This window comes from Lepidothrix coronata, unplaced genomic scaffold (assembly GCF_001604755.1).
Source record: "Lepidothrix coronata isolate B3197 unplaced genomic scaffold, Lepidothrix_coronata-1.0 Scaffold28, whole genome shotgun sequence".
In the NCBI taxonomy this organism is placed as follows: Eukaryota; Metazoa; Chordata; class Aves; order Passeriformes; family Pipridae; genus Lepidothrix; species Lepidothrix coronata.
In genome coordinates, this window is record NW_016690208.1 from 3,441,293 (window position 1) to 3,466,759 (window position 25,467).

The 25,467-nt window shown below is 43.7% G+C and overlaps 3 protein-coding genes across 11 annotated transcripts in view; 2 read left to right on the top strand and 1 right to left on the bottom strand.

The window, feature by feature from the left end:
- On the top strand, positions 1–13,553 carry STKLD1 (serine/threonine kinase like domain containing 1). Of its 6 annotated transcripts, none has more exons than XM_017810265.1 (19): positions 1–103; positions 877–972; positions 1,445–1,489; positions 2,812–2,886; positions 3,485–3,589; positions 3,772–3,842; positions 4,483–4,598; positions 5,015–5,127; positions 5,227–5,387; positions 5,841–5,971; positions 6,497–6,580; positions 7,774–7,890; positions 8,443–8,577; positions 9,491–9,619; positions 10,439–10,576; positions 11,308–11,436; positions 12,112–12,249; positions 12,541–12,620; positions 13,440–13,553. In XM_017810265.1, the coding sequence occupies exons 1-19, from the start codon at positions 89–91 to the stop codon at positions 13,485–13,487; spliced, it is 1,926 nt and encodes a 641-aa protein (XP_017665754.1). In that variant the 5' UTR covers positions 1–88; the 3' UTR covers positions 13,488–13,553. The 6 variants fall into 6 exon arrangements, with proteins under 6 accessions (XP_017665754.1, XP_017665755.1, XP_017665756.1 ...); XM_017810268.1 differs by lacking the exon at positions 877–972 and adding an exon at positions 2,486–2,567 and having other exon boundaries at positions 43–103; XM_017810271.1 differs by lacking the exon at positions 877–972 and adding an exon at positions 2,486–2,567 and having other exon boundaries at positions 95–156.
- On the bottom strand, positions 13,351–18,931 carry REXO4 (REX4 homolog, 3'-5' exonuclease). Its single transcript, XM_017810272.1, has 8 exons — positions 18,728–18,931; positions 17,751–18,103; positions 17,300–17,455; positions 16,915–17,108; positions 16,423–16,511; positions 15,829–15,903; positions 15,019–15,093; positions 13,351–14,183 (listed from the first exon to the last, which is right to left on the bottom strand). The coding sequence occupies exons 1-8, from the start codon at positions 18,914–18,916 to the stop codon at positions 14,082–14,084; spliced, it is 1,233 nt and encodes a 410-aa protein (XP_017665761.1). The 5' UTR covers positions 18,917–18,931; the 3' UTR covers positions 13,351–14,081.
- The window catches only part of ADAMTS13 (ADAM metallopeptidase with thrombospondin type 1 motif 13), a 24,136-nt gene continuing 14,585 nt past the window's right edge, over positions 15,917–25,467 (top strand). For 2 of the 4 annotated variants that reach the window (XM_017810261.1, XM_017810263.1), the window contains exons 1-10: positions 15,917–16,156; positions 19,806–19,872; positions 20,680–20,963; positions 21,150–21,291; positions 21,669–21,808; positions 22,524–22,607; positions 22,693–22,817; positions 23,565–23,711; positions 24,048–24,182; positions 24,681–24,831. In XM_017810261.1, coding sequence (XP_017665750.1) covers positions 16,031–16,156; positions 19,806–19,872; positions 20,680–20,963; positions 21,150–21,291; positions 21,669–21,808; positions 22,524–22,607; positions 22,693–22,817; positions 23,565–23,711; positions 24,048–24,182; positions 24,681–24,831 — 1,401 coding nt within the window. In that variant the 5' untranslated portion in view covers positions 15,917–16,030. Of the gene's footprint in view, positions 16,157–19,343; positions 19,480–19,805; positions 19,873–20,679; positions 20,964–21,149; positions 21,292–21,668; positions 21,809–22,523; positions 22,608–22,692; positions 22,818–23,564; positions 23,712–24,047; positions 24,183–24,680; positions 24,832–25,467 lie in introns of those variants that run through there. The other 2 variants (XM_017810262.1, XM_017810264.1) reach the window with 2 other exon arrangements.

Below are 25,467 nucleotides of genomic sequence, written 5' to 3' on the forward strand. Positions count from 1 at the left end.
TAAAGGGGCCGGTGAGGGGGCTCAGAGCCCCCACACGGGCGGTGGCGCCTGAGGGGGGAGGAGGTTGTGGCGCAGTGTGTTCTCGGCTATGGAGAAATACGAGGTGCTGCCGCAAGGGTCCAGGCTCTGCCTGGCGATGAACGGCGTGGTGGGGGTGTAGGTGCTGCTGGAGGGGGGGTATAGGGGATGTGTGGACCTGGGGAGGGGGTGTAGGGAACCTGCGGGGTAGTACAGGACCAGTAGTGTAAGTGATGCTGGGGAGGTATGTAAGTGTTGCTGAGGGGTGTCTGTAGGGTGTATGTGGGGCATATGGCCCTGGGGAGGGAGCGTGAGTACCCCTGGGGTTGGTACACAAACATGGGTGTAAATGGCCCGGGGGGGTGGAGGTGGGTACCTGGTGCTGGGAAGGGGTCTGTGGGCAGGGCGGGGGCTGTGGATACAGGTACCCCTGTGAGCAGTATATGACCGTGGCTGTAAGTGGTGCTGGGGGTGTAGGTGATGCTGGGGGGGTTGTATGTGGGGTCCATGGCCCTGGGGAGGGATCTGGGGCCAAGGGATGGGGTGTGGGTATCCATGGATACAGGACACAAGCATGGGTGTAAATGGCCCTGGGGGGAGTGTAGGTGATGCTGGGTCCATGGGATATATGGGGTCCATGGCCCTGGGGAGGGGTGTGGGTACAGGTACCCCTGGAGGCAGCACACAACTGGGGTGTAAGAGGCTCTGGGTGGGTTAAATGGTGCTGGAGGGGGTGTACGTGGAGTCCATGGCCCTGTTTGGGGGGGTGTCTATGGGAAACCACAAGGGGCTCTTTGCCCTGGTTGTTCCACCACCTGGAGCTGAGCAGGTGCTCTGGGTCTCTCCTGTGCCCGGCAGGTGCTGGAGCAGCTCCAGCCTGGGGCACTGGGCACTATGCTGGAAGCTGAACTGAAAACAGGAAAGGGTGCCCAGAAGAAATATATGATAAAGCAGGTGAGAAGGTGGTTGTTAGGAAAACAAAGAGTCGTGTTTGTCATCTCCAGGGGCACTTCTGATAGGAGACACCTGTAGGGCAGCTCAGCAACTGGGTGAGAATAGGCTTACACCTCACTCTGCTGCTTTTTTGGAAAATTGAAGAATCAGATCATTTTGCTTGAATGTTGAGGCTCAAAGTGGGGAAAGGGCAGCAGCTTATTTAGGTCCATTCAGTGTGTTCTCAGCTCAGTCACTGCTGCCCAGACAGTGCAGAAGCTCTCATTAGCTGTCACACACTCATTTAAAACTCTGTTTTACCCAGGTCCTAACACCAGGACTGCTCCAAACATTAGATTTGAGCTATCACTGAAAATTTATGTCACTTCATGCAGAATTTGCAGTCCAGACATCTTGACAAAATAAAACTGTTCTGGCTTGAAGTTCCCTATCTCTTTGGTGCAATCTCATCCTTGTCTTTTGTTTGGTGCAGGTTGAATGCATTGATCAATACCAAGCAAGTGAGGCCTTGAAGGAGGTATCAGTGCAGCCTTTCTTTACTACTTCACTTACAAAGACCAAAGTCTTAATAGAACAAAGTCTTTTATCTACAAGATTAGCTAAGTAAATAATAAGTAAATCAGAGAGGACTATTTGTGGGTGTTCTCTCTGCCCTCTGCTTGAGCTCAGGCCAGGACTTTGTATTAATTGTGGTTATATTTGGACATGTAGATTCAAGTGGACAGCTCTTCTCAGAGGATAGTCCTTTCTCAGAGTTTGTATTTGTTTTGTGCTGAAGACAAAGAGCAAAACTCATTTTTTTGGCCTTTAAGGTGAAGGAGAATCTTGATCTGTTTGTAGTTCATTATTAATAATGCAGCTTCTAGATAACATATTTCATTATATATTAATTTCTCAGAGTTGGACTTTTTTTTTAATGTGAATGGTTTGATTGGTTTTCTTTCTTTGTTGGATTTTGCTTTTTTGTGCAAACTTTTTACAATGCTTCACATAAGAAGCAACTCCAGAAATACTCTTAAAATGCCAAAAATTGTTTCAAGAAAATATGTGAAATAGCACATGATGGATTAGTCTCACAGTGCCCAGAATGCATGGCATCTGGAGTTGGAAAGGGGGGAGAATTCAGATGCTTCATCCTGCTCAAAGAAGTGACTAAAACCACACCAAAACTGGCATTACTAATAAAATTTGATTCAATTTCTCTGCTGACATCTATTGAAGCAAATATTGAAATAAATGCCAGCTAGGAATGTGTCTCTTTGTAATTTTTCTCTTCTGTCTGCACAGCCACAAACACAACTATAGGAGAGGAACTTGAATTCTTTTAACCTTCCACATAATCAGCAAATTTGCTGAAGTAGGAATTGTTAGAGCCTTACACAGAAACCACCTTCAGGGAGATAAACATCTCTCATGTCATATTTTCTGAGGTTCAAGCTTGCATGGGGGTCACAGGAAATAATGGCTATGCTAGAAAAATCATCCTGACTTGTATTCTAAAATGTGTTTTCAGGTTTGGATGTTAGGAACAGGAGAAGGGGGTTGCTTACACATCATCTCCCTGCAGATCAGTTTGTATCCTTGCAGCTCACAAGGTATTGAGTCTTAGTGAAATATTTGCCTTAACTCAACTTGTGAATGCAAATATTTAACATAATAAATGCACACAAATAAATGTACAAATAAATATACACAAACTCTTCACTTTGGAACAGTTTGATCAGAAATGTGACATGAACAAGTCAGGGACTGGTTTGGGTGTTATTTAAGGTCCTGTTGATGGGAAGGACTGTGGACCCATAGAAAGCTCTCCCTATTTTTTTTTTTTATTTTATGCAGGCAAAGGATTTGCTAAAACTTCGTCATTCAAACATCTGTATTTACAAGGAATTGTTTTTGACTTGGAATAATGAGGTGAGAATGGAATGGGGTTGGTTAAACTGGAACATGTGGTGTGTGTTCTGGGCATGTGAGCATTTTTACACATTTAAATTTGGGATAATTGGTGTGAGCTACCTAAAAGAAAAGGTTATTTGATTTGAAACAAGCCTGGTTTTTTAACTCCTGAACAAACACACTGAAAAGCTGTGAATATCTGTGGATTGGAGTATTGCCTGCTGACTCACAGATCCTGATGTGAATCAGTGTGCAATTCTGATTTTTATGCCTGTACAAAAACCCTTTTATAAGAGACCATAAGAACCTGACTTATGTATTTGCAGATTTTCTTCAGTGCTTAGGCAAAATCTGTGTTGATTTTCTGGATGTATATATGATTTGAATTGTCCCATATGGCTGCAGATAAGATGCTCCATAATGGTGGTTTGTTTTAAAACAACAAATGCTGTTTTTTTTTTAATGAAAGGAACGAAATATTGTCTCCTCTGTGAGAGATTATTCATCCCAGAACACTTTGGTGGTGGTGAACATCACACCCACCAGTTTGCCAAGTGCTTGGTTGTCTTTCTTACTGCAAACAATTAGGCAATTTTGGTGTAATGTTTTGTTACAGGTATCATCTCTGTTCCTCTGCCTGGTGATGCAGCACTCAGGCCAAGGAGATCTTTCAGCTCTAATCAAGGAAAAAAGGCAGAAGTCAGAAAAGATAAGAGACGTGGTAAGAAGTGCAGAAGAGGCACTGACAGTCTTGCTGCTTTTAACAGTTTTCCCCCATGTTCCTTCTCTCTCAAAAGTCCTCCCCAAAATCTTCAGAGCACAGGTTTTGGAAACGCTCTTTTCAAAAGATATTTGAAAGTTACTGTGTTTGTGTTGCACTCTCATGTCTGTTGCCCTCACCAGGTGGTTCAGAGGTTCCTGGGACAGATGGTGGATGCTTTGTTTTATACACACCAACAAAATATTTTGCACAGGTGAGCAGAAATCTTGTTCTCTTTGTCTGACAGGTCCTTGTTCTTTGCAGTGACTGTTGGCTCAGCTCAGTGCTCAGAGGCAGGGAGTTTTACTCTTCCAAATGGAGAAGCAGGGGGTTGAAATTCCAGACTTTATATACAGATTAGATTTCTGAGACTTCTGAAGTCATCTATTTCTTGAGTTTTGTCTGAAATTAGCCACTTAAATGGGGTATTACCTCTTGGTTTTTTGAATGGGCTCTAAATTGCCCATCTCTTGGTGGCTGTGATGGACAAACTATATCCTTTGTGTACTTAGAGACAACCCTTGCGTTCCATGCTCAGATCAATTTGTGTCACAATCAGAAATTTTAAAGCATTTAAAGAAGAAAATAATTGTCTTTTGGGTGATTATTACTTGTAGATAAAAAAAACCCAAAAAAAAACAAAAACAAGAACCAAAAATACCAGAACAACACACACAAAAAAGTCCAAACCAATTCTACCTCCCCCCCACCTCCCAGAAAAACCCCAACCAAAACAAAAACAACCAAAAAAACCCCAAACTAGCCCTTCTGATGTGTAAAGATGCTGGGGATCTGTAGTTATATATCTATTAGACTCTAATTTCACAGGCTGACAGAAAGTATTTGCATTGCAGAAATATCAAGCCATCAAACATACTCGTGACTGGTGAAGCCTCCTTCATGCTTAGTGACTTCAGTACAGAAACACTTATGAAAGATGAGATGAAATGGAAAATAAGAGTGGAAGAAAGTAGATATTTGTTTTGCCTTTTTTTTTTTTCCCTACTATGTTTTTAAAAGATTCAATTGTGGTGGATATTTTTGATCCTCAGAGAAAAATTAGGAAAGGGGAAAAGTTATTTTCTCTTTCCCTTCTCTGCATTATGGTATTTGTCTTCTAAATAGGATATGCACAGGCAGTTAGTTGCCTGCAGCATTAATTGTGTTCACAAGTGAAAACTGCAGATGTGTCTGTGAATATGAGCTCTGCAACCAGTACAGTTGGAATCCTTTTTAGCTTTATACATACTCAGTAACCTCTTAGAAAATTGTCCATTAGTTACAGTGTGGTTTGTAGTCTTTTGTGGCATATCCCCAGTAAAAAAAATGCCTAATGTCTGCAGAATATCTCCACGTTATGCTTAGGTATAATTCTTATTTTAACAGGTAGCAAGTCTTGGATGGCTCCAGAAACATTTGGATTTTCTTTCACTGAGAAATCTGACATCTGGTCTCTGGGCTCTGTTCTGCTCGACATGCTGACCTGCTTTGTTCTGAATGTAGGTAATAATGTTTCATTAGAGGTTTGAAAGGTCACGGGCCCACCAGGGTGTCTGTAAACGTGTGTGAGAGCTCCTCTGATCCTGTGCTCTTTCCAGGCAGAAGAGATGACTTCCTTACTGCAGGATATCCGAGGGGATAGCAGCTGTCTGGAGGGAGCCCTGACACTGGTGCAAAATGCAGATAACACCTATTTGCCCTTATTTCCAGTTTTATGTATGATGCTACAGATTGAGCCCAGCATGAGACCCTCAGCAAAGTAAGTTCTGGCTGCCTTCCCTTTATTTTTTTTTTTTGTCCTAAACCCCTCCTGCCTCCATAAGTTGGGAGTGTTAGCTCCTGTTGGAAAGGGGTTGAATCAAGATTGCTTCAACAAATGGAGTTATTAAAAAAGTCAAAGACCTGGTGTTCATTCAGAAGTGGACACTGCTATGCACAGGTGTCCCTTATTGAAGAGTTACATTATAAATTCATGTTATAAACAATTTTGTAAGCCATTAACTTGACACCTAAGCGTGGCTTGCACAGTGTAAGCTCTTCCATTTTGAAATAAATTGTTTAAATTCTGTCAAAAATAATCCAGTCTTCTCAAAACTAGTATTAGATTTTTTTTTTACGTCAAAATGAAACACAACTTTTAGATTTTGTTGTTGTTGTTGTTGTAACTTTCCAGTTCTAACTTACTGGTACTGCTTTTGTCTCTCAATTCCAGGGATCTGGTCGATGTTCCATTTGTTAGGGAATGCCTGACTTTTGTTGGTGACACTTCAGTGATACTGAAAAAGTCTTTGCCTCCCAAAATAACAGATCTGCTCCTTGAGGGAGGAATTGGAAGTGTTCTAGGTAATGAGGAGATCAATGTAATGGTGATTTTCATGGAAAATAGACCCATGTGCTTTCTCATCAGGATGTATTTTGCTTGGAAATGAGTTATTGGACATTCATTTTACTTGAAATAAAATGGGATGCTGTTTGGAGGAAGGATCACTCATTTTGTCTGCACTGTAACATGTTTGCAAATTTATGCAACAGAGGATCTGCACCATTATTTTCCTTTCAAATAAGGAAGATGTTATTTTAATGTGAAATAGATATTGGAATAATGCATTTAAAGCTCCTATCCCTGCTCTGATTTAAATTTTCCAACAGGTCCCCAAAATACATAATTCCAAATACATTGTGAACCATAACACTTGGTAACATTGAAATGTTTGATGTGTTAGGGGCAAAGTTATTCTCTTTTCAACAATCACCAACTACATTATTTTCATCCACATGAATTCACATCTTGCACAAAATAGAGGCAGTTTGAGCGTTTTCTGTAAGTGTTTGTATCTAATGGTTAGAAAAATTTCCTTGGTTTATTAGCATTCATGCAGGCTTCCTGGGATGTTGAAGGAGTCCAGGCTAAAGGCATTCAGCAGCTTGCCAGTTTTGTAAAGGATAAAAGTGGTAAGGCACTATTTTATTAATTTATTTTCTCTGCTCCTTCCTTGTACTTTGAGATAATAGGAAAAAAATTTCTCATGGCAATAAATGAGAATGAAATTGCTCTTTTCCTATTTCTTATTTTTTGGAACACACTAGAACAGGCCACTTGCTGATAGGATTGTGTTGGTACTTGTTCTGTACATGCTTTTGTTGAACAGCAGAGGGGTTTTACTGGATAAGAAAAATGGACACTGGAAAAAAACAATGATATTTTAATTGGCAACTGAAGTGAATTGAAAAACTGACATTTGAAGAAGGTAATTTGTACAAGCCCTGGGATGCCTTGGAGGTAATTCCTGGGGCTGTAAGGTTGGCAGAGCAAAAGGAGGCTACCCATGGCTCATTTCTTTGTGTCTAGTAAAAGCTGTGAGAGTGAGGGCTCTACATTTTCTCCCAGAAACTGCACATTTTTCAAATTAAGCTTTCAAATCAAGATTAATAGTTTCAAAGCACCATGTTAACTCAGTTATAAAATGCACTGACATTTGACAGTGACAGCATTCTAATGCTGGCATTGGCTTTTGATGGTAAAACACAAGGGTGTTTCTAGCTGTACTTGATAAAGAAAAAGAATAATTTGATTTTTTTCCTTAGAGTTACCTCTGTGTTCAACTCTGTTGCTGAAGAAATCTTTTTCTGAGTAATACAGTGGGCTTTGGTTGTAAATAACAAAATGAATGGACCTTTGGGATTCTCATTCAGTCCTGTTTTCAGCAGTACAGGGCTGTGCCCACCTCTGCCTTGTTTGACACTTCTGCACCCCCTGACTGATCCTTTCAGCCTTGAAGGTGCTCAAAAGGGATCCCTAAAATCCGTCCAGTTTTCCTCATAATTTTGTTACCTGCTTGTGGATACGCTGAAACAGCTGAATGGGCTATTCCCAAAGCTCCAAGTCTTCCTAGCACTAGGAGTCCTGGTGAAATACTTTACTCTGCAGATTCTGAAAAGCTGGTTTGGGGCTCATGCACAATGTTCTTTCTACCCCAGAACTTGCTACAGTGAACAAATCTAGAGTGACTTGAGGAGGAATATGCTGGTTACACTTTGCTTTCCTCCAGAGATTAAAAAAGTCTCTCTGTATTATTCCATCTATACAAGTGTTTTGTCCTCTTTGATTCAAGAATGTTGTCTCAGGCAGTTTCTTTTCCCCACAGCCTTCCCCCAGCTGTTAAAATGCACAGAAGTGATCACTTTTGCCATGAAGACTCATGTAACTTCTCTCAAGTTACAACTAGAGGGCTGCACGTTATTGCTTGAAATTCTTAGTCAAGGTACAGTTACAAGACTTCCTCCTTCTGCTGGGTCATACAGCCTGTCTGTTGTAAAGGTTAATGTAGCAGATAAGGTTTGAAATGGGGTCAGTAGTGCTTTTAGGGGATGAATTTAAAGTACTAAAGCAAGGTAGCCAGCTTTCTGGTTTCTCATGAATTTCCTTCAGGGCTGGCATGCAGAAATTCTGTGTCAATTTTAAATATAGGTTCAGATCTTGGGCAACCAAATTTGTTTTCATGTTATGTAGAGTGTTACTAGAATGCATAAATAAAAGACTGTGTTTTGGTATTTGAATTTTAAACCATAAAAGGGCTTTTTTTGGTCTCTTGTGTGGTCCTGCTGTCACTTTCATGGCAATTTACCCCAATAACACCTGGTAATGGTACAAGCTTGAAAATGCTAAGAATTGTGTTTCAGAAAATGAAAGTTTAAAGTAATTTTTGCCTATGTCGTGTGAAGAAATGCTGCTAATGGGATGTTCTGCTATGCTCACAGTGGGGAGTTCAGACTTCATTCAAATCTTTGTTCTCTTCCATTTTTTCTGGTGGCAGCTCTGGAACAGGGTGTGGTGATGGCCCTGGATGAGAGAGTGGCCAGCTGCCTGTTGGCCACAGTGAGAAAACACTCTGGAAATGAAGAGTTACTTTCCATGCTCTGCACGTTTTTAATGATGGCTTCAGCCAGTGGTGGGTCACCTTGTTCCTTTTTGGGGAATATCTGTATGTTCCTACTTTTTTAAACAAAGCCAAGATGCAATGCAGAACTGAGACTTCACTGAGAGATGTGGATGCCTGTGGGTATTAGTTCAGTAGTGATAATTTTGGTAAGATTGCCTAGATATTGGTAAGATAACACTCCTCAAAGACACACTGCTGAGGCTTCAGGGACTTACAGGACCACTCTAACAGATACAATTCTCTATTTCATCTTGTTTTGGAAACAAGTACAAAGTGGGCAAATAGTAATGCTTGAGAAAACAAGAGCACAGAACCTAGATTCTATTTTTGACTGGGCCAGGATGTATTGAAACCATTCTACCTAATTTCTCTACTTTGTTTTTTTTTTTGTCCTGAATTTGTAATTACTAAATATTTATAGTATTTCTGGTTGGTTCCAGTGTCAGTTCAACAGTCATCAGAAGACTGTTTTTATAAATGGTTACAGAAGGACTTAGCAGCAAGAGGATAATATTAAAAAAATAAAAAATTACAGAGTGATGTCTAAGACCAAACTATTTTTATACAGTGTTTCCCAATTCTGAAGCGGGGTCAGTTTGAACCATTAAAATGCAAACATATGAAAAATTGTAATTTATGCCCTCTCAGTTCCTTTCCTGCTCTCTGAATTTCAAGTCTGTGAGGAAAAAGGATGGCCAAACATCCATTTGAAAGGATCAGTTGTGCTAAACACTGTGCTTAAGTGAATCTTGTTAAAGAATTCGGTCTCTTCTGTTGCTTTCTTTTGTCCAGCTGATTGATGGTCTCATGTTACCGATTTGTTATCACTGTTTAAATACGGTTAGTGCTGCCTGTTTCGAGGTCAGTGAGTGGGACAGAAATACCAGATTGTATAGAATTTCTTTTTCTGTGTTTTTTTCAGAAGTGACTGCAGAGAATCTGAGGAAAGTTGGGATAATTCCAGACCTTCTGTCAATTTTAAGGCGTTTTCTTCATAATGAGGAGATCTGCTTCTCTTGCTGTGGGGTTCTCTGGAGCTTGGCTGTGAGTGGTAAGTAGAACACAGCAAGTATTGTTCTTGCACTCATGTGACTGAAAGGCAGCAGGTATTGTGCCTAATTGAGTTCAGGCATTCCTGTTGCTGGGACTGGATTTGAATTCTTTCTTCCATTCTTTTTCCCTGCCAATGGCAGGGGGTTGGAATGAGAGGATCTCTAAGGTCTCTTCCAACCAAACCAGTCTGTGATTCTGGAGAGTTGTCTCCACAGCAGTACTAGAATAACTTCGTGATCCAGAGTTAAATTAGAGAAAAATAAAAAATAATGCAGATTTCTTTTAGCAACCCTTTATATGATAGGGTGTCAAAGTCAAATATTTACTGTTCAGGCCAAGATATGGCCTGATTTGTTCCTGTGACATATATTTGTGTGGTGTTCTGATCATCAAGGAAGGCTGAAAGCACAGACTGTGCACAATTGCAGCACTTGGTGTGTTTTATTCCCTCTATGCATCAAGTCACCCATTTGATTTCTGTGACCAGCTGAAAATCCACCCTGCAGACCGTATTCTGTCAAAACAGGGGTTATTTTGGGAGGTTTCTTGCTGTGATCCCCATGCATAATTTAAATTAAACCCAGTTCCTGAAGAAGTTCAGCTTTCTCCTATAAACATGAATATTTATTAGTCTTGTAATGTTTGGAGTGGTTTGGTTTGGTTTTTTAGATCCTTCCCTCTGCTGCCCTCCAGACTAAAACAATGTTGCATTACTCCAATGCCAAGCCCCTTTAAGGCTTTATTGATATAATTTGACATACAGTGATATTATTACTTGATTAAATAACTCTGTCTGATGCATTTCCTTTTTGTTAAGGTAACTCAGAGAATAATGAAGACCAAGCAGTGCTGGAAGGTGCTGTCCCTGTCACCTCTGCAGTCCTTCAGAAACACCTCCAGAACGGAGCAATTGCAGAGTCCGCTTGCTCGGCTTTGTGGGCACTGTCACTCCAAGGTGTGTTTTCCCAGTCTCCTTGTTCCTTGGGCATGGAAAAGGCTTTTATGTCAGTGGTGATCCCTGAAATCCAGGCTGTGGTGATGCCTGACATCCAGGCTGCTTGGCTGGAGCAGGCTCTGCAGATGGCAGCAGAGTTAGGGACTTGCATCCTCTCTTAGTCACTCTCCCCTGCATTTGCTCCCTAGCTGTCTAATGAAGAGATTTTTGATGAGCTGTAGCAATTAAATCACCAGATAGTGCTGATGGTGACTGCACTGTGGGGCAGCCACACCAACCCTGTGCTGTGCAGAGTGTGCAGAGCACTCTGGCTTCTCCCTTAACACCAAGAATCCCAGCTGTGTTATTTCTTTGAACACAGCATTGGTGTTGTGCAGCATGGGCTGGGAGGTTTGTTTTTATGCCATTTGCTCTGTTAATCAGGAACAATATTTCAGATTAGAAGGGAAAACACATCTCTTTCGTTGTCATGTGCACTAAGGAACCCATCCTTGCAGTACTGTTTTGTCTTATTTCTTGCTCATGAAAGAATATTGCCACAGTTTACCTACTGCCTGCCCTTGTGCCAGTGTTCCACTGGGAAAAGCTGGGCAAAACACCTTTAGCAATCTCATTTCTAGTCCCCACCAGCAGAATAGGTTGAGTATTCAGGACTCTCCGTTCCTTTTGGCTTGGAGAATATTGAAGTTTTGGTCTTTTCTGTGTGTTTTGTTTGTTGTTTTTTTTTAAAGGCTGTTTAACTGACAGTGACTATGAACCCACAACAGCACTTTTGCTGGAGGCACTGAGGATGAACCCAGAAAGAGCAATGCTCATGAAGAATGGCTGCCTGGCACTAGCCAGCTTCCTAAGGGTGTCTGGTAACATTCAGCAATTCTGTTTTTATTAATTGCAAATCAGCTCAGAAGTGGATTTTTCTGCATAGATCAAGACTCATAGTGGGATTGGGATTGACCTCTGCTCTCTGAATCTTTTCTTGCAGGACTGGAAGAGGAAATTGTGAAAGTGGGGTTGGGACTTTACTTTTCCCATGAACCAGAGAGTTTGTGGACTCCTTGTGCCTGGAGGTGTTCCAGGCCAGGCTGGATGGGGCTTGGAGCAATCTGCTCTAGTGGAAGGTGTCCCTGCCCATGGCAGGGCATTGGAACGAGAGGATCTTTAAGGTCCCTTCCAACCCAAACCATTCTGTGATTCCATGAACCCAGTATTAGATCAGCACAGTCTGATCTATTAGTAACCTGAGAGTGCTTTGGTAGTTATTTTATGATGGTGTTTCAACTGTGTCAAAGGGTAGATATCAATCAATGTGAAAACAAGAAACATCAAAATCACTCCTGCCATGCACGACAGCATCAGCTGCAAACATGGTCTACTTGTTGCCCAAATATGCTTCAGAATAGTTTTTAGGGCGACTGAAAACAATGGGCAGGACTTTCTGAACACATGACACATGTGCTAGCTGGTGAGGGGTCTGGGAAGCAGATCATGCAGTCTGCAGCTACCAGTGAGCCCAGCAGTGTTTGTCTTCCTTCCAGAAATAGCAGCTCTGACATTTATAACGGACTCGAAAGGCAGTGGAATAGAACTGATCAAAGATGTTTATCACCTTCACTTTGACAATTCAGGAGTGGTGGGAGCTCTCTGTCTGCTGATGAAGGAGATGGCTCAGTATGGTGAGATGGCTGGTGCTGTTATTCGTTGAGTTTCCTTCACCCCCCAAAACCAGTAAAACCATAAAAGCAGCTGCTCAGGGACATGTTAGTTGCTCTCAGGTTTATGTCTGAGAAAGGAGGATGAATTGGAACTGAAAATTCAACCCTCTTACTCTGATGTTAAAATGTTGTAATTTCATCTCATCTTGCCTTTTCCTTGTGTAGATCCATCCTCTCCCTGTGCTCCTTTAGCTCCTGCCCTGTTGGCAGTTGTGCTATAACCATAAATTATCCTGTTCATTGACACTGCAGATGAGGTTGTGCTGGATATGCTGTCCCAGAAAATGGACAAACTGCTGTCTGAAATAAAAGTCCAGTTTCCATTTAGCACGGTATGGAAAAAGTCTCTGATAATAATGAGTAGATGCTTAGTATATTATTTCTGGGGATGGATTTGATAACTTTCAAATAGCTGGAATTACATGATGCATAGATTTAGAGAATTAGCTGTATGTGGGGTGAAGAGTGAGTTTGTAAGAATAGTTTAACTGCTGAAAAAAAGTTGTTGAAAGGGGTTTTTTCTTTAGGCTGTAACTTTTTAAAAACTATGTTCTGGTCTCTTGCAACATCACATTAATTTACTGTATTCTTCATACTAAACCAGGCTAAAGTTTACAGGAAAAAAAGCTTAAGTACATTACATCCAATTTATTTTTGGTTTGGAAGTGGCATTCTTAAAAAAAACAAACAAACCGACAAAAGCTTTCTAGTAGTTTGTAGGGAAGATTTAACTTACATTAAATTTCAACACTGAAAGAAGGAAAAACATGCAAAGTTATCTGAGCTGCTTAATGTGTTACACTAATATTTCCTTTGCAATGGCTTGCTGTCAATAAACCAATGAGAAGTTTGTTCATCAGGCCAGTAAAACTGGTTAGTCCTAACTTTGGTGGTTTTAGTTATGCATTTACATAATTTGCTTCAAGGACAGTTACAAACTGTTCTCCAGCGTCTCCTGCAGGCATTGCAGGAAAAAGTAATCACAGAAGGGCAGAAAGCTCCCTGTCCTGTTGTCAGCCTCCCTCACTGTTATAACAGCAGCCACTTTAAAGACCTATGTTGGACACAGTGTTTTTATTAATAAATGAATACAAAAATAAGTGAAGCAACAAGGTAAACTTGTATTTGACAGTTCTCACATTTCTCTCCAGGAGATAACGACCCTTGTGGATGCCACACTTTTGAAACTGCAGAAGTAAAAGGAAAACTTTTTGTCTAAAAACAAGACTTGTACACACCTGGATATAAAAGCTTGGATCCTCCAGAAATATTTTAAAGGATTTTTCCTCACCAGAAGATGAATATTGGCCTATTACATATATTATATAATATAAAAACAGGTATATATTGTTGGTTTAGGTACCACAACTGTGTGACTAACAGCAATAATTTAGAATTCATCTTAACATATCTGAAATAAAGATTTTAGTCTTAGAAGTTCTGGCAAAGCAATGACAGTTTCTTCCTTCACCTACCATAATTTAATTTTTTTTTTTAACTTATTCAGTGTGTATTTCCTTTGCAGAAGTTTAACTGATGAAGTTCTTCACGAATGCAGGCATTTGTTACAAATGTTGTTTGAACACAAGGATTGGTAGTAGGCACAGAAACCACCCAGAAGGGATACCAGCAGGATTCTTGGATGGCAGCATTCCCACACTAGGGTAGGAAGTGTTGTCTTTGCATTGATTTTAGGAAGTAGCTGCTGACAGTTCTGACTTATCTCTAAATTTGTCCTGGAATGTGACAGGAAACCAGCAAATGCTGCAGGTAAAAGCACAGGGTAGAGCCCTTCAAGTTTTACAATTTTTGTTGTTGGTTTTGTTCTTAACAGCAGCTTCCCATTTCTTTTTCTCCAAGGTGTACAGTCTCATAGCTGCTTGTGCATCCTGGACCTGAAAGAGAACAGAACAAACAGGAGCCTAATGAAACACAGTTGCTTTAAGAACATTATTGTTCATAATCATGGAATCACACAGTGCTTTGGGTTGGAAGGGACCTTAAAGCTCCTCTTGTTCCACCCTCTGCCATGGGCAGGGACACTTTCTACTATTCCAGGTTGCTCCACGCCTTGTCCAGCCTAGCCTTGAACACTTCCAGGGATGTGTGGTAATAAGCAGCTAAATCTTCCATCATTTTAATATATAATTTCAATTGATATTTATCTCTTTTTAGATTTAGGCTCTGTGACTACTCAGAATGTGTGGGCCACCACAAGGCTCTGCACTTCTTTCTGACTGTCACTTGGAAAGTCATAATGAGAAAATTCTCTTGATACATTATCTTAGAAATATGCTCCCAATCTGCCCTGCTTTCCCAATTCATTCCTCTCTTATATCCTCCTGTCCACTGAAAGAAAGGAACTAACTGCTGAGGGTCAGGTGGAGCCTCTCACACTATCTATCCATCCCCTCACAGTACAAGGGTGCAGAATGCTGCTTTTAAGGTAAGCAGTTGATACTTGATCATTACTTCTTTTCTCTGGAGATTTTAAAATGACAAGGATTAATATTTTTAATCAAAATACAGATGATTTGTGCAAAAGCTGTTTATGAAAATAAGGAAACGTAACAGTAAGCAAGCTTAGATGACAATCTCACTGCTGCTGGTGTTCAAGCAGAGCTTGCTGACTTTTGGCTGGAATGATGGCACAGCATTCTGGATTGAACCCAGATCCCAGAGCTAATGTGTTGATCTACCCAAAAATGTATGTTCTGATGAGATACCTACCGAGCTGTGCTCTGATGTCTGCACCTTAACATTGAGCAGGGTCTCACAGAGCAGCTTCAGTGAGGGCCTTGAACTCTAGAAACAGAAAAGATCATAGTCATGCTGCCTCTTGAAATATACAGAGATGTGTAAATATAAATATATAAATATATAAATATATAAATATATAAATATATATATAAATACTAATTCAAGTGTATTCCTTAAAGAATAGCACATCTTAGCTTACTGCTGAAATACCAAGAATAATTAATGAAACATGAGATTTATGTGTGCACTGCTGAGAGGATTCTTTTTTGTACTACCATAATCCTAAGATTTATGTTTGGGGTGCTTAGCTGTGGAAAAAAAAAACCCTGAATATCTAGTTACAGAACTTAAAATACCTCCCAATAATCTGAACCTCTACTCCTGCATTCTAAGCAGAAACTTGAAGCCATCTATATTTTTATATCCCTATGGAAATGATACCATTAAGAAGATTGCATAAGCTTTGCTCTAAGTAGAACTCTACCATCTTATTTTGCTGTCCAGAAGAGTGTTATGAAGCCCATGAAAGTGCTAAAAATGGGAAAGCCATGGAATTTTGTGCACAGGTGTTACTGATAATGTGAGCACTGAACTAAGTAACTTATGGAGGTATTTCAGACACTAAGTAAGCGTTGGACTAGACTGGTATTTTTGAGTGCCAAAAATCAGGCATCCCTGTTCCAGGTAGGAAAGAAGGAACAGGGTCAGGTGGATGCACAGGAATGAGCCAGCAGCTCCAGAGTCAGTTAACTGAGGTGCACTTTCCCATCAGTCTCTTACCTTGACTCTCTGTTTGAAAGGTTTATATCTCTGTGTGTCCCTTATCTTCTTCTGAGGGTGATCAAGAAACAGGACCTACAAGAAATTACATTTCCAGTCCAAAACGTGCTGTGGCGTGAAACTTCTTACAGCTGAATGTACAGCTGCCTGCTGTTCCCATCTAACAGATACTTCAAAACCACGAAAGGACAAGACCAAGATCATGCAGACACTGGCTGGATTCAGGATTCACAGTTCTACTTGGTCTGAGAAACAGAGATGGAGCTGGAGGTGCCTGCAGAGACCACCTGCAGTGCTGGCACAGCATGACATCAGGTACCTGTCTCAGGTAAGTAGGACCAGACTGCTGGGCTTTGGGGACTAAGCAAAGCACGCACAGAGCTTTTCCCTCATTCTGTTTCATTCCTGGCTCTTTAGCAGCAACAGAGTTTGGAAGCTGAAGAACTTTAGTGGGCAAGTGATTAGGGCTGTAATTGGTGCTTTATCACTGAGAGAACAGTGATAGAGCTGCGGTTTGCAGGAGTTCAGGTGTGTTCACCTGACCCAGGATGATGTGTCAGAAATTTAATCAATCTCAAATGTGCAGCCACGTACCTTCAGATCATTCTTTAAAGCATGGCCAACCAAAATCCTCCCCTTCAGGATGTCAGCAACCTCCTTCTGAACAGTTTTAAAGTCTTCACCTAAAAATGCCACACAAGGAAACGCTTTCCATGAGCAAACTACAATTAAAACACTGCATCCTTTCTGTGAAAGCAGTTGTGTCCCTGGGGCTGTAGTTATGCAAATTGTACAGTACACTAAATCCTCTGCTCATTAGACAATTCCATAAGGAGAGCATGAAAAGGAGATAATTTTTCTATTATTCCCATACCATAATCCACCAGTTAATTTCTTCAAGGGCAATAGTGATAGCTCTGTAAGAAGTACTTCTCCCCACCATTTTTCTTAGCATTAACATAAATTTTAGCATTTTGTTTTCCCAAAATAGGTCTAAAACTGTTCCAAGCTCAGCCAGTCAGGTTTCAGTGACAGCCTGTTAATTTTGCCTCCTGAAAGAACATTCTGGGGGAACACCCCTCCTACCTGCATTGATGTTCTGAGGGCGTATGCCACTCACAGCTGTCCTGTAGTCAGTCACCTTTTCTGTGGGCTTGACATACTTGTCATAAATGCACTTCCCAAACTGGTTCACGATGGACACCCGAGCCACAATGCTGTCCTCCCCCTTGGGGCCCACCCCCACCATCTCACAGTCCATGGCTACAGCTCTTGTCAGCCTGAAAGACAAAGGACAGCTTGGTGACACCTCTGTGTGCAGCTCACAAGGTTTACAGGTTGCTTCCAACAGGGAAAAAGTCAGTCAGCAGAGGCAGGGAGATGTCAGCCCACACTGTCCACCTGCAGATCAGTTTTCAGCAGCTCATCTCGATGCCTCTGCTGCCATCCTTCCCCCTGGAATGTCACTCACCCATCAGAAGCATTTTCCTTGACCAGCACCTGCTCCACAGACTCTTTGGATGGGCCTGTTTCAAGTCCCATGTTTCTTCTGGCAATTTTTGCTGCTTCAGGTCCTATTGCTGCCTCGATATCTTTGGGGTCAACGTCATCAAACCAGATGTCAGCCCTGGTAAGAACAGATTTAATTACATTTATGGCCTTAAAGCAGTCTGGTGTCTGTTTGGTGTACAATAAGCCAGTTTATTTCTTAAATTGAGAAATAAACCCTGAAAATTAAGGTCTAGTGCTGTCACTTCTGCAGGTTTTTTGCTATATCTGAGGAGTAGGGGCAACATGGGCCTTATTTCTTCCAAAATGTATTGTGGAAGAGTGCAGCTGTTTTGAATGTACCTTTCTGTGCTCCTTACTTAAGCATCCCAAAATGAATATTCCCATCCAGGTGTAATGCCTGAAGTACTCACTCCTTGGGCTGCTGCTCCACGTGTTCCTCAGCTTTCCTCCTCTTATGTTTTAAATCATCCTTCTCCTTCACGACATTGCCATTTTTCCTTTTCTCTTTGCAGCCTTTTCCATTGCTTTTGGTGCCATTTAAATTCTTGTTCACTTCAACCTCCTTGGATTTTGGCTTAGACAAGGGAGGACTCTCTTTAGCAGAACCACTGTCCATCTTCTTTGTGGGTTTGGCCTTTCCCACATTCCCATTGAGAGGTGGGACTTCTGGGCTTTTGGCTGCTTGGACTGGCTGCTTCTTTTTGGTGTCAGTTTGACTCTTAGAGAGGGACTTGTTGGAGCCATTTGCCTTTTGTTTCAGTAGCTAAAATGATAAAAAGGAAAAAAGGATAAAGGGAAAGAACCTGGAAAAGAGAAGCTTTGGGGTGATCTAATTCCAGTATCTGAAAGGAGCCTTCAAGAAAGATGGTGAGAGACTTATTTACAAGGGCCTGGAGTGACAGGAAAAGGGTAAATGGCTTCAAACTGGCAGGGTTGGATGGGATAATAGGAAGAAATTGTTCCCTGTGAGGATGGTGAGGCCCTGGCACAGGTTGCCCAGAGAAGCTGTGGCTGCCCCATCCCTGGAAGTGTTCAAGGCCAGGTTGGACGGGGCTTGGAGCAACCTGGGCTGGTGGAATCCGGTGTCCCTGCCCATGGCAGGAGGTGGGTTGAGATGGGCTTTAATGTCCCTTCCAACGCAAACCATTCCATGATTCTGTGATTATCTCCCTCTCCAGAGGACTCCTGGATTTTCCAGATGGCTTTAGGGGAATTACCTACAACGAGGCGTCCCAAGTATCGGCACACACCCCTTTATTTACTGACACAAAGGTGATGATTATTGTTAATTACCGCGCAGAGCTGCACTCGGGGACTGCCCGCATGGCCCCTCCCAGCCCCCGGGGACGACTCCGGCTCTCCCCCGCGCATCCCCCGCTCCCCTCACCTCCTGCAGCGCCTTCCAGTTGGACGAGAACTCTTGGGGGTCGCGTGGGGGACGCGCCACCGCCATCCCGGGGCCTTTCGGCGCGGCTTCGCCGCGGCCCTTCCTCCTCCTCCTCCTCTTCTTGCCCTTCTCGCGGGCCGCGGCGCTCGGCCCCGGCGCCTGGGGCTCCGCGGGGCTCTGCTTTGCCATGCGGGGGGCAGAGGGGCGGGATCAGGACCGGGATCGGGATCAGGATCGTGGGGCAGCGGGTCCCAACCGGGCCGCGCCTCCCGCGGGGGGACCGGCACAGCGCCGCACCGCCCCGGCGGGGAACGCCGCCCCGCGCTTGGGTTCCGGGGGCGAGGGGTGCCGGCGGGGTCACGGGGGTGGGGGGTCATGGAGAGATCCCCCCCCATGGGGACACCCCTCTCCGTCCCCCACAGGGACACGGAGCCCCCGAACCGCCTCTGGGCCGGCGGGGCTGGCGCGCACCCTCGGGAAGCCGCGGGCATTGCGCAAGGGCGGGCGGGCTCCAGCTGCCGGAGCGGCCCCGGCCCCCCGCGCCCCCGCCGCGCTGAGGCCCCGCTCGAGCGCTGTTTGTTTGCTCCAAGCCCTGTTTGCTCTCCCCTTCCGCTCCACGTGATGCTCTGGGCCAAAAATCGCCCTCCTCGTCCCCGGGCCGGCGCGGACAGCGCGGCTGCTCCAGGATGATGGTGGGCTGGGCGGTGCGGGCGCTGGTGATGCTCCCGCTGGGGCTGTGCTGGCCCCGAGAGGTGAGTCTGAACCTCCGGAACACGCGGCTTTCCAGGAAGGCTTTCGCGTTTCTAAGAAAAAATAATAACGGAGGAGAGGCGACGCGACGTTGTTTCTAAGCCAAAATCCGCCCGGCCTCGCTAATCACGGAGATAAAGCTGTTTCCCCCGGGTGGCTGCTGTGCAGCCCGTGCTCAGCCCGGAGCAAAGCCATGAGAACTTGGCGCTGGGACTTGTTGAGCTGTTGGCTGGAGTTCCTTCCAGGTCAGGTTCAGTGAGCGATAGTCTTGTATCCATTTGTTTTTCTTAAAAAAAACGTAAAGCTATTCTTCTTCTTCTTCTTGCAGGAATTCCTCAGTGCTCTGGATGCAGAAGCTGTTTTCTCCTATTTTGGAACCAGCTCGGTGGCTGATGGTATGCAGGGCTCCATCCTTCTTCATTTTAGAACACATCTGTCAGTTCATTTCTAATCCTTTTGATATCTCATAACTCTAAGAATGCTTATTAACAACCCCTGATCTGACAAGCATTGGGTGTTTCTGAGTTCCATTGCTCAGAGACAATCAGTGCCTCAGTGTGAGAGTGGTTGAAGAACTAGGTCAGCATTTAAAATCTGCTGAAGGAGATATGTTAAATATCTCTCCACATTTCTGCTGTGGTCCTCATCCTCTGTATTGGTGTTTTTCTATGAGATGAACAGATCTAGGTCTGCTGAGTGGAAAGCTTTAGATTAAGGATAACTTTAAATGTATTTGGTAATTATATTTTTAAAATAAATGTATGGAAAGATAAGTATTCCAGGTCTGGATTGATGATAGTTAAGAATAAAAATATGTTTTGATGTCTCAAATCCCTAAAGGAAGGTTATGGTTTGTGTGTGAGTTCACCTAGAGCTCATCCTTTCTGGGTTATAATTCCCACTCATTAATACTTAACATCCGTGGAAGTAAAACTGTCCCAGTCTTTGTTAAATGAACTGCTCTCTTTATTGAGAGAGCAAAAGCACCAATAAATCAGGAGCCAGTTTCTGTTGTCAGTTCCCAATCAGATTATCCTCAGTTTGGAATACATGAAAGCACAGAAATTCCTTGACCCCAGAAGGCCACAGTTGTCATTTGGAGAGCATTTTTCCTAGGGAGACAGACCATTACACTGAGTTTCTGTGTATCATCATTTCTCATAACTGTTCCCCTTGTTCTGGTCTTGTTTGATTTCTTTCAGTACCTGAGTTTGTTGTGGCTGAGCCAACTTGCCCTTGCAAGGAAGAGCAGGTTGGGCTGACGCCCTGTCGGATCCAGCACTGCTCCATCGAGGCCTGGGGAGAGCTCTTTGCCTTTGAATTTCTAGAGGATCACGCCCTCCTTTCCTCATCCTTTGTGAGCAATCAAGTGGTGAACTCTTCCTTTAGCTTCCTGAAGAGATTCCCAGGGAACTGCTTTGCAGGTGGACACCCACTGCAGCCTCCTGGGGCCACAAGTAGAGTCACTTACTGTGAAGGGCAGTTGGTGAGTATGTACTGAACTGCTACATGAGCTGTTACAGCCCCTGTAGCTTTGCAGCTTCATGCACCAAAATTGTGAACCATCCACTTAATAAATCTGAGCTTGACAAAGGGAGGATATGGCCCACAGTTCTCCACTGATACCAAATATCTTTGGGATAACTCAGAGGTGGAATTTTATCTGCTTTAGCAAGGAGTTGTCGTTGTGGATGAGGAAAAGATTCACATCAGGCCAGTCAGAAGCAAAGATGTGGCCCTGCTGAAGGACCTTGGCTTCTCCAGACCCCACATTCTCTTCAGAAGTGCTGCAGCAGAGGCAAAGACAGCAAGAGGTAATGGACATGGAGAGGAAGCCCTGCTTGGAAAAGCTGTCTGCTGGTAGTGGAGCTGCTTGCATAACCTCAGGGGAAAAAGTGATATTTAGAAATATATGAGTAGGCTTGAAAACATTTCTCACCTCACTAACCCCAAACTTTTCTCACCTCACAGTTACTACCCACAGGTGTAACTGGTGTGTTTTCATGCGGGTAGCTGTTATTTTGGTAGCACAGGTGTGTTATTAAGGATGCTGGCAGGTGAAAGAAACCACCAGAAGTGGGAAACCTGAGAGAAGTGGACTTCCAGCTGTGTTATTCTATCTTTGGGGAAAAGGGAGTGGAACCTGTGGAAGCTTTTATGTTGCATTTTGAACTCCCTTTGTGCTGTCCAGCAGGGCGGGGTCGTCCTCGCCTGCAGAAGAGGGCTGAGGGAGCTGTCAAACATCTGGAGCTGATGGTGGTGGCAGGTCCAGATGTTTTCTTGTACCACAGAGAGGACACGGAGCGATACCTTCTTGCCAACCTGAACATTGTGAGTAGCCCTCTGTTTGGAATGCTGTCCCTGTGTGGGAGCTCCCAGGCTGTGTCACAGGCAGGACCTTTCAGGGGGGTTGTGGTTACCTGCCCCTGGTACAGAGCACTGCTCGTGTGCAGGACATTCCTCTCTGCTCCCCTTGGCAAACTTCCCTTGCACAAGAAGCTGCATGAATAAAAGAGGATGTTAAAAGTTTTTGAGTTATAACCATAAAACCTATACAGAAAATGTAGCTCTTATTCATTACAAATATTTTTGTAAAACAGATAAAGAGTTTTATCACCCAAGCCTTGATTAAGTCCCTGCTGCTTTCAGTGGGATTGAACTAAATCCACTGAACGAATCTTACGTTTTAATTTCAATGTTTCATTTCTGTTACAGAGTTTTTCTAAATTACTCCCTGTACTATTATTAAGAATTTGTTTGTGCATTTTCTCTGCGTGTGTACAGCAAAAAAATTCTTTAGCATTCACTCTCCTACCCTATGAAACTGTTTTCCTTGCAGATCCTTCTTTCTGCTTCAGCAATATCTGACAAGTCTAACAACAGTTCTCATCTCTTGACAGATTTATTTACATTTGTAGCGCATATGCTGATGTTGTTCTTCCCAGTGATTTTGTAGTTACCTCTGTAGTGGGTGCTGCCCTGCTCTTGATAACAGTGGGAGTCACTGAGGTGCCTTCTGTATTGAACCCTTTCCATCTCTTACCAGGGAGCAGAGCTGCTCAGAGACGCCTCACTGGGGGCTCATTTCAGGGTTCATCTTATGCAAATGCTGGTTTTGAGAGAGCCAGAGGTAAGCAGGGAGGACTGTAATAAGGTGTTGTCCAAGGGGTTTCTCAAAGCTGTTTGGAATGTGCAGACTTGTGCCTCCCCTCCAGGCAGAGCTGAACATCACCACAAACATCACCTCCTCGCTGATCAGCGTCTGTGAGTGGAGCAAGAAGGTGAACCCCCAGAACGACTCTGACCCCCAGCACGCTGACATTGTCCTCTACATCACCAGGTCCTGGAGCAACCCTGCCCTGGGAGGGACTGGGGACAGGGAGGGAACAGGGCTGCTGGTGTTCAGCGTTTACCACACTCGCACCGAGTCTTTGGCAGTGGGTTGATTCTGCTGTTTGGGGCTGATTCTCCCGCCCTTTGTGTAATGCAGTTAGTCAGAGATGCTGTTCCTCCAGTTTCTAAAGGAAGTGGGATATTCCCTCAGGCTGGAGCAGACATTGTGTGCTCCCAGAGCAGCACAGCCAAACCCACTGCAGCTTTTTGTGGGCAGAAAAGTTGAACAGTAACTGGAAGTGAAAACCCACTGGTGTTTTCCATGCAAGATTCCTGGTGCTGTTCCTGCTCAGACATTTTGTCTGACTGGCAGGCTCCTTGCTCTAAATTGCCTTGGTTTGTCAAATTTGCCAAATGCAACCTTTTCTTGAGTGCAGTGAGTTTTGCTTCGTGCTCTTTCTTCAAAGAGATGAGGATACTGCTCTGTCTTTTGCAAATAGGATTATGTCATTTTACTCTGTTCTGCTCCTCTGAGGACATTTGGATTTTTAAATGTAGAATCATCGTAAATTTTGAGCAGTGGGACCCTACTGCTACAGTCTTGCTCCAGGGAACTCCACATGTCAAAAGAAATGTTAGACTGGCAGAGTTAGACCAGGAAAGCTCAAAGAAATTCAGCTGAATGTCTGTGCCTGACTCTATTAGCTGTGGTGGTTCCTTGCTCTTTCCTCTGTATCTGCCTCCCTTACTTTAGGTTTGACCTGGAGTTACCTGATGGGAACAAGGAGCTACGTGGAGTGACCCAGTTAGGGGGAGTCTGCTCCTCATTCTGGAGCTGTGTGATTACCCAGGACACTGGCTTTGACCTTGGAGTCACCATAGCCCATGAGATTGGGCACAGGTCAGTAGGAAAGCCCCAGAGCTGCCCAGTAGGTTTTACTCAAGTAAAAATGTTCCCCATTTTAAAGGATTCTGAAGAAGGAAAAGGATCTCTTGACATAACGGGGAGTTTCCTATGGATAATTCTACACTTTTGGAAAGAGTTCCTTGCATTTCTTGCATTCCTGCATGTTCTGTGACAACTTTGAAGCTGCAAAGAGGAGAGAATACCTTTGTGACAACAATGGAAAAAAGGGCTGCAGAGGGAGCTCAGTGCTCGCTTAGAGAAGAGAGGCTCTGAGGGAACCCAGCCTCTGGGTTTCTTCTGCTCAGGGCACTGTGCTGCTTTTTGTTACAGCCTTGGAATCCCCCACGATGGAGAGGGGAATCAGTGCAGCAGCAGTGGTTACATCATGGGTTCAGCAGGAAACCACAACAGCATCGACCTCACGTGGTCACCGTGCAGTCGGGAGCAGTTCCTGGCCCTTGTCAGGTAAGGGAATGGACAAGTTCTGCTGTTCCCTCTGCTGGGAGCTTAGGAGAGGAAATGTCAAAGAATAAAAAAAAAAAATGAGGAACAGTGAAAAGCTTGGGGTTTGTTTTTTTCTGAGGTTAAACCCAGTTTTTGCTTCATGTAGCTGGAAATGACTTCGGTTAGTGCCTGACATGCCTGGGCTGTGTTGGATTTCTCAGACACTGGCTCAGCCTGGACATTTTATTTACAACATCAGAGCATCTATGTTCAGACAAGCACTGCAGGCTGTGTTCTGGCTGGGTGCAGAACAGGAATGGGATATAACTTCAGCAGCAGGGAACTGTGAGCATCTCCAGGCAGCTGCTGCAGCTAAATCCATCACAGCCCACAGCGAGCATGTGTTGTCTGGGAAAGCAACAGCCAACTCCCAGAATGAAACTCAGCACAAGTTTGCAAACATGTCATTGTCCTCACTGCCCACAGCTGGGAAAGTGATATTCCTTATGTTTCTATCAGTACAGGCCAAACAAGCTGCTTGAATGACCTGCCGGACATGGACGGCAGCATCCCTGGATGGAAGCCTGGCTTGTACTACGGAGCAGATGAGCAATGTAAAATAGCCTTTGGGAGTGTTGCCACAGCTTGCACCTTTGCTGACAGCAATGTTGTAGGTAGAAAGTTTGTCTGTCTTGCTAAGGGCAGCAGGGAAATGTCCTGGAGCCAAAGTTCAGGAAAAGGGGGCTGGCGACGTTTTTATTTTAAAGGGATGGGAGGTGTTTTTCTGCCATAGATTTTTTGGCAAAGAACAAACCTTCAGAGGCTTTAAAAATGCTTCCCTTCCCTCCATCACCTCCTTCCTCCACATAAATCTCCTTTAAGGTTTGCACAGTGGGGTGCTGTTGCACACAACTGGCCTGGCAGTGCAGGGTACACCCACTTGGGGTCCTGCCTTGGGAAACTCTTGTTCACTGGATTCCTTCAGCTTCCCTGCCATGGCTCAAGTGCCCTTGTCTGACAAACACAGCGTGGCTAATTGCTGCCATCTGGACATGTTTTGTTAATGAGGAAGCACTAAGGTGGATGAAACTTTAATTGCTTCACTTGATCATCTTCCAGCATTACAGCTGGAAGTGAGGGTCTTTTGACTTGCCCACAACTTTGCCCAGTAGCAGAAGAAATGATTGAACTTGCATTGTTGGTACTGTGGGAAAACCAAACCCCTGGAACATGGCACCATTTAAAATTTTGGGCCTGCTGTGTTGATGACTGAACAACTCTCTGAACTCCCTGAATTTCTTGTCAC

Coding starts and splice junctions, on each gene's coding strand:
- STKLD1 (XM_017810265.1), top strand. Junction 5,388..5,840: donor AGCATGAGACCCTCAGCAAA/GTAAGTTCTGGC, acceptor TCTCAATTCCAG/GGATCTGGTCGATGTTCCAT. Junction 11,437..12,111: donor CAGCTTCCTAAGGGTGTCTG/GTAACATTCAGC, acceptor TCTTCCTTCCAG/AAATAGCAGCTCTGACATTT.
- REXO4 (XM_017810272.1), bottom strand. CDS start 18,916: ATGGCAAAGCAGAGCCCCGCGGAGCCCCAGGCGCCGGGGCCGAGCGCC. Junction 17,456..17,750: donor GTGGAGCAGCAGCCCAAGGA/GTGAGTACTTCA, acceptor TGTTCTTACCAG/GGCTGACATCTGGTTTGATG. Junction 14,184..15,018: donor AGACATCAGAGCACAGCTCG/GTAGGTATCTCA, acceptor GTTCTCTTTCAG/GTCCAGGATGCACAAGCAGC.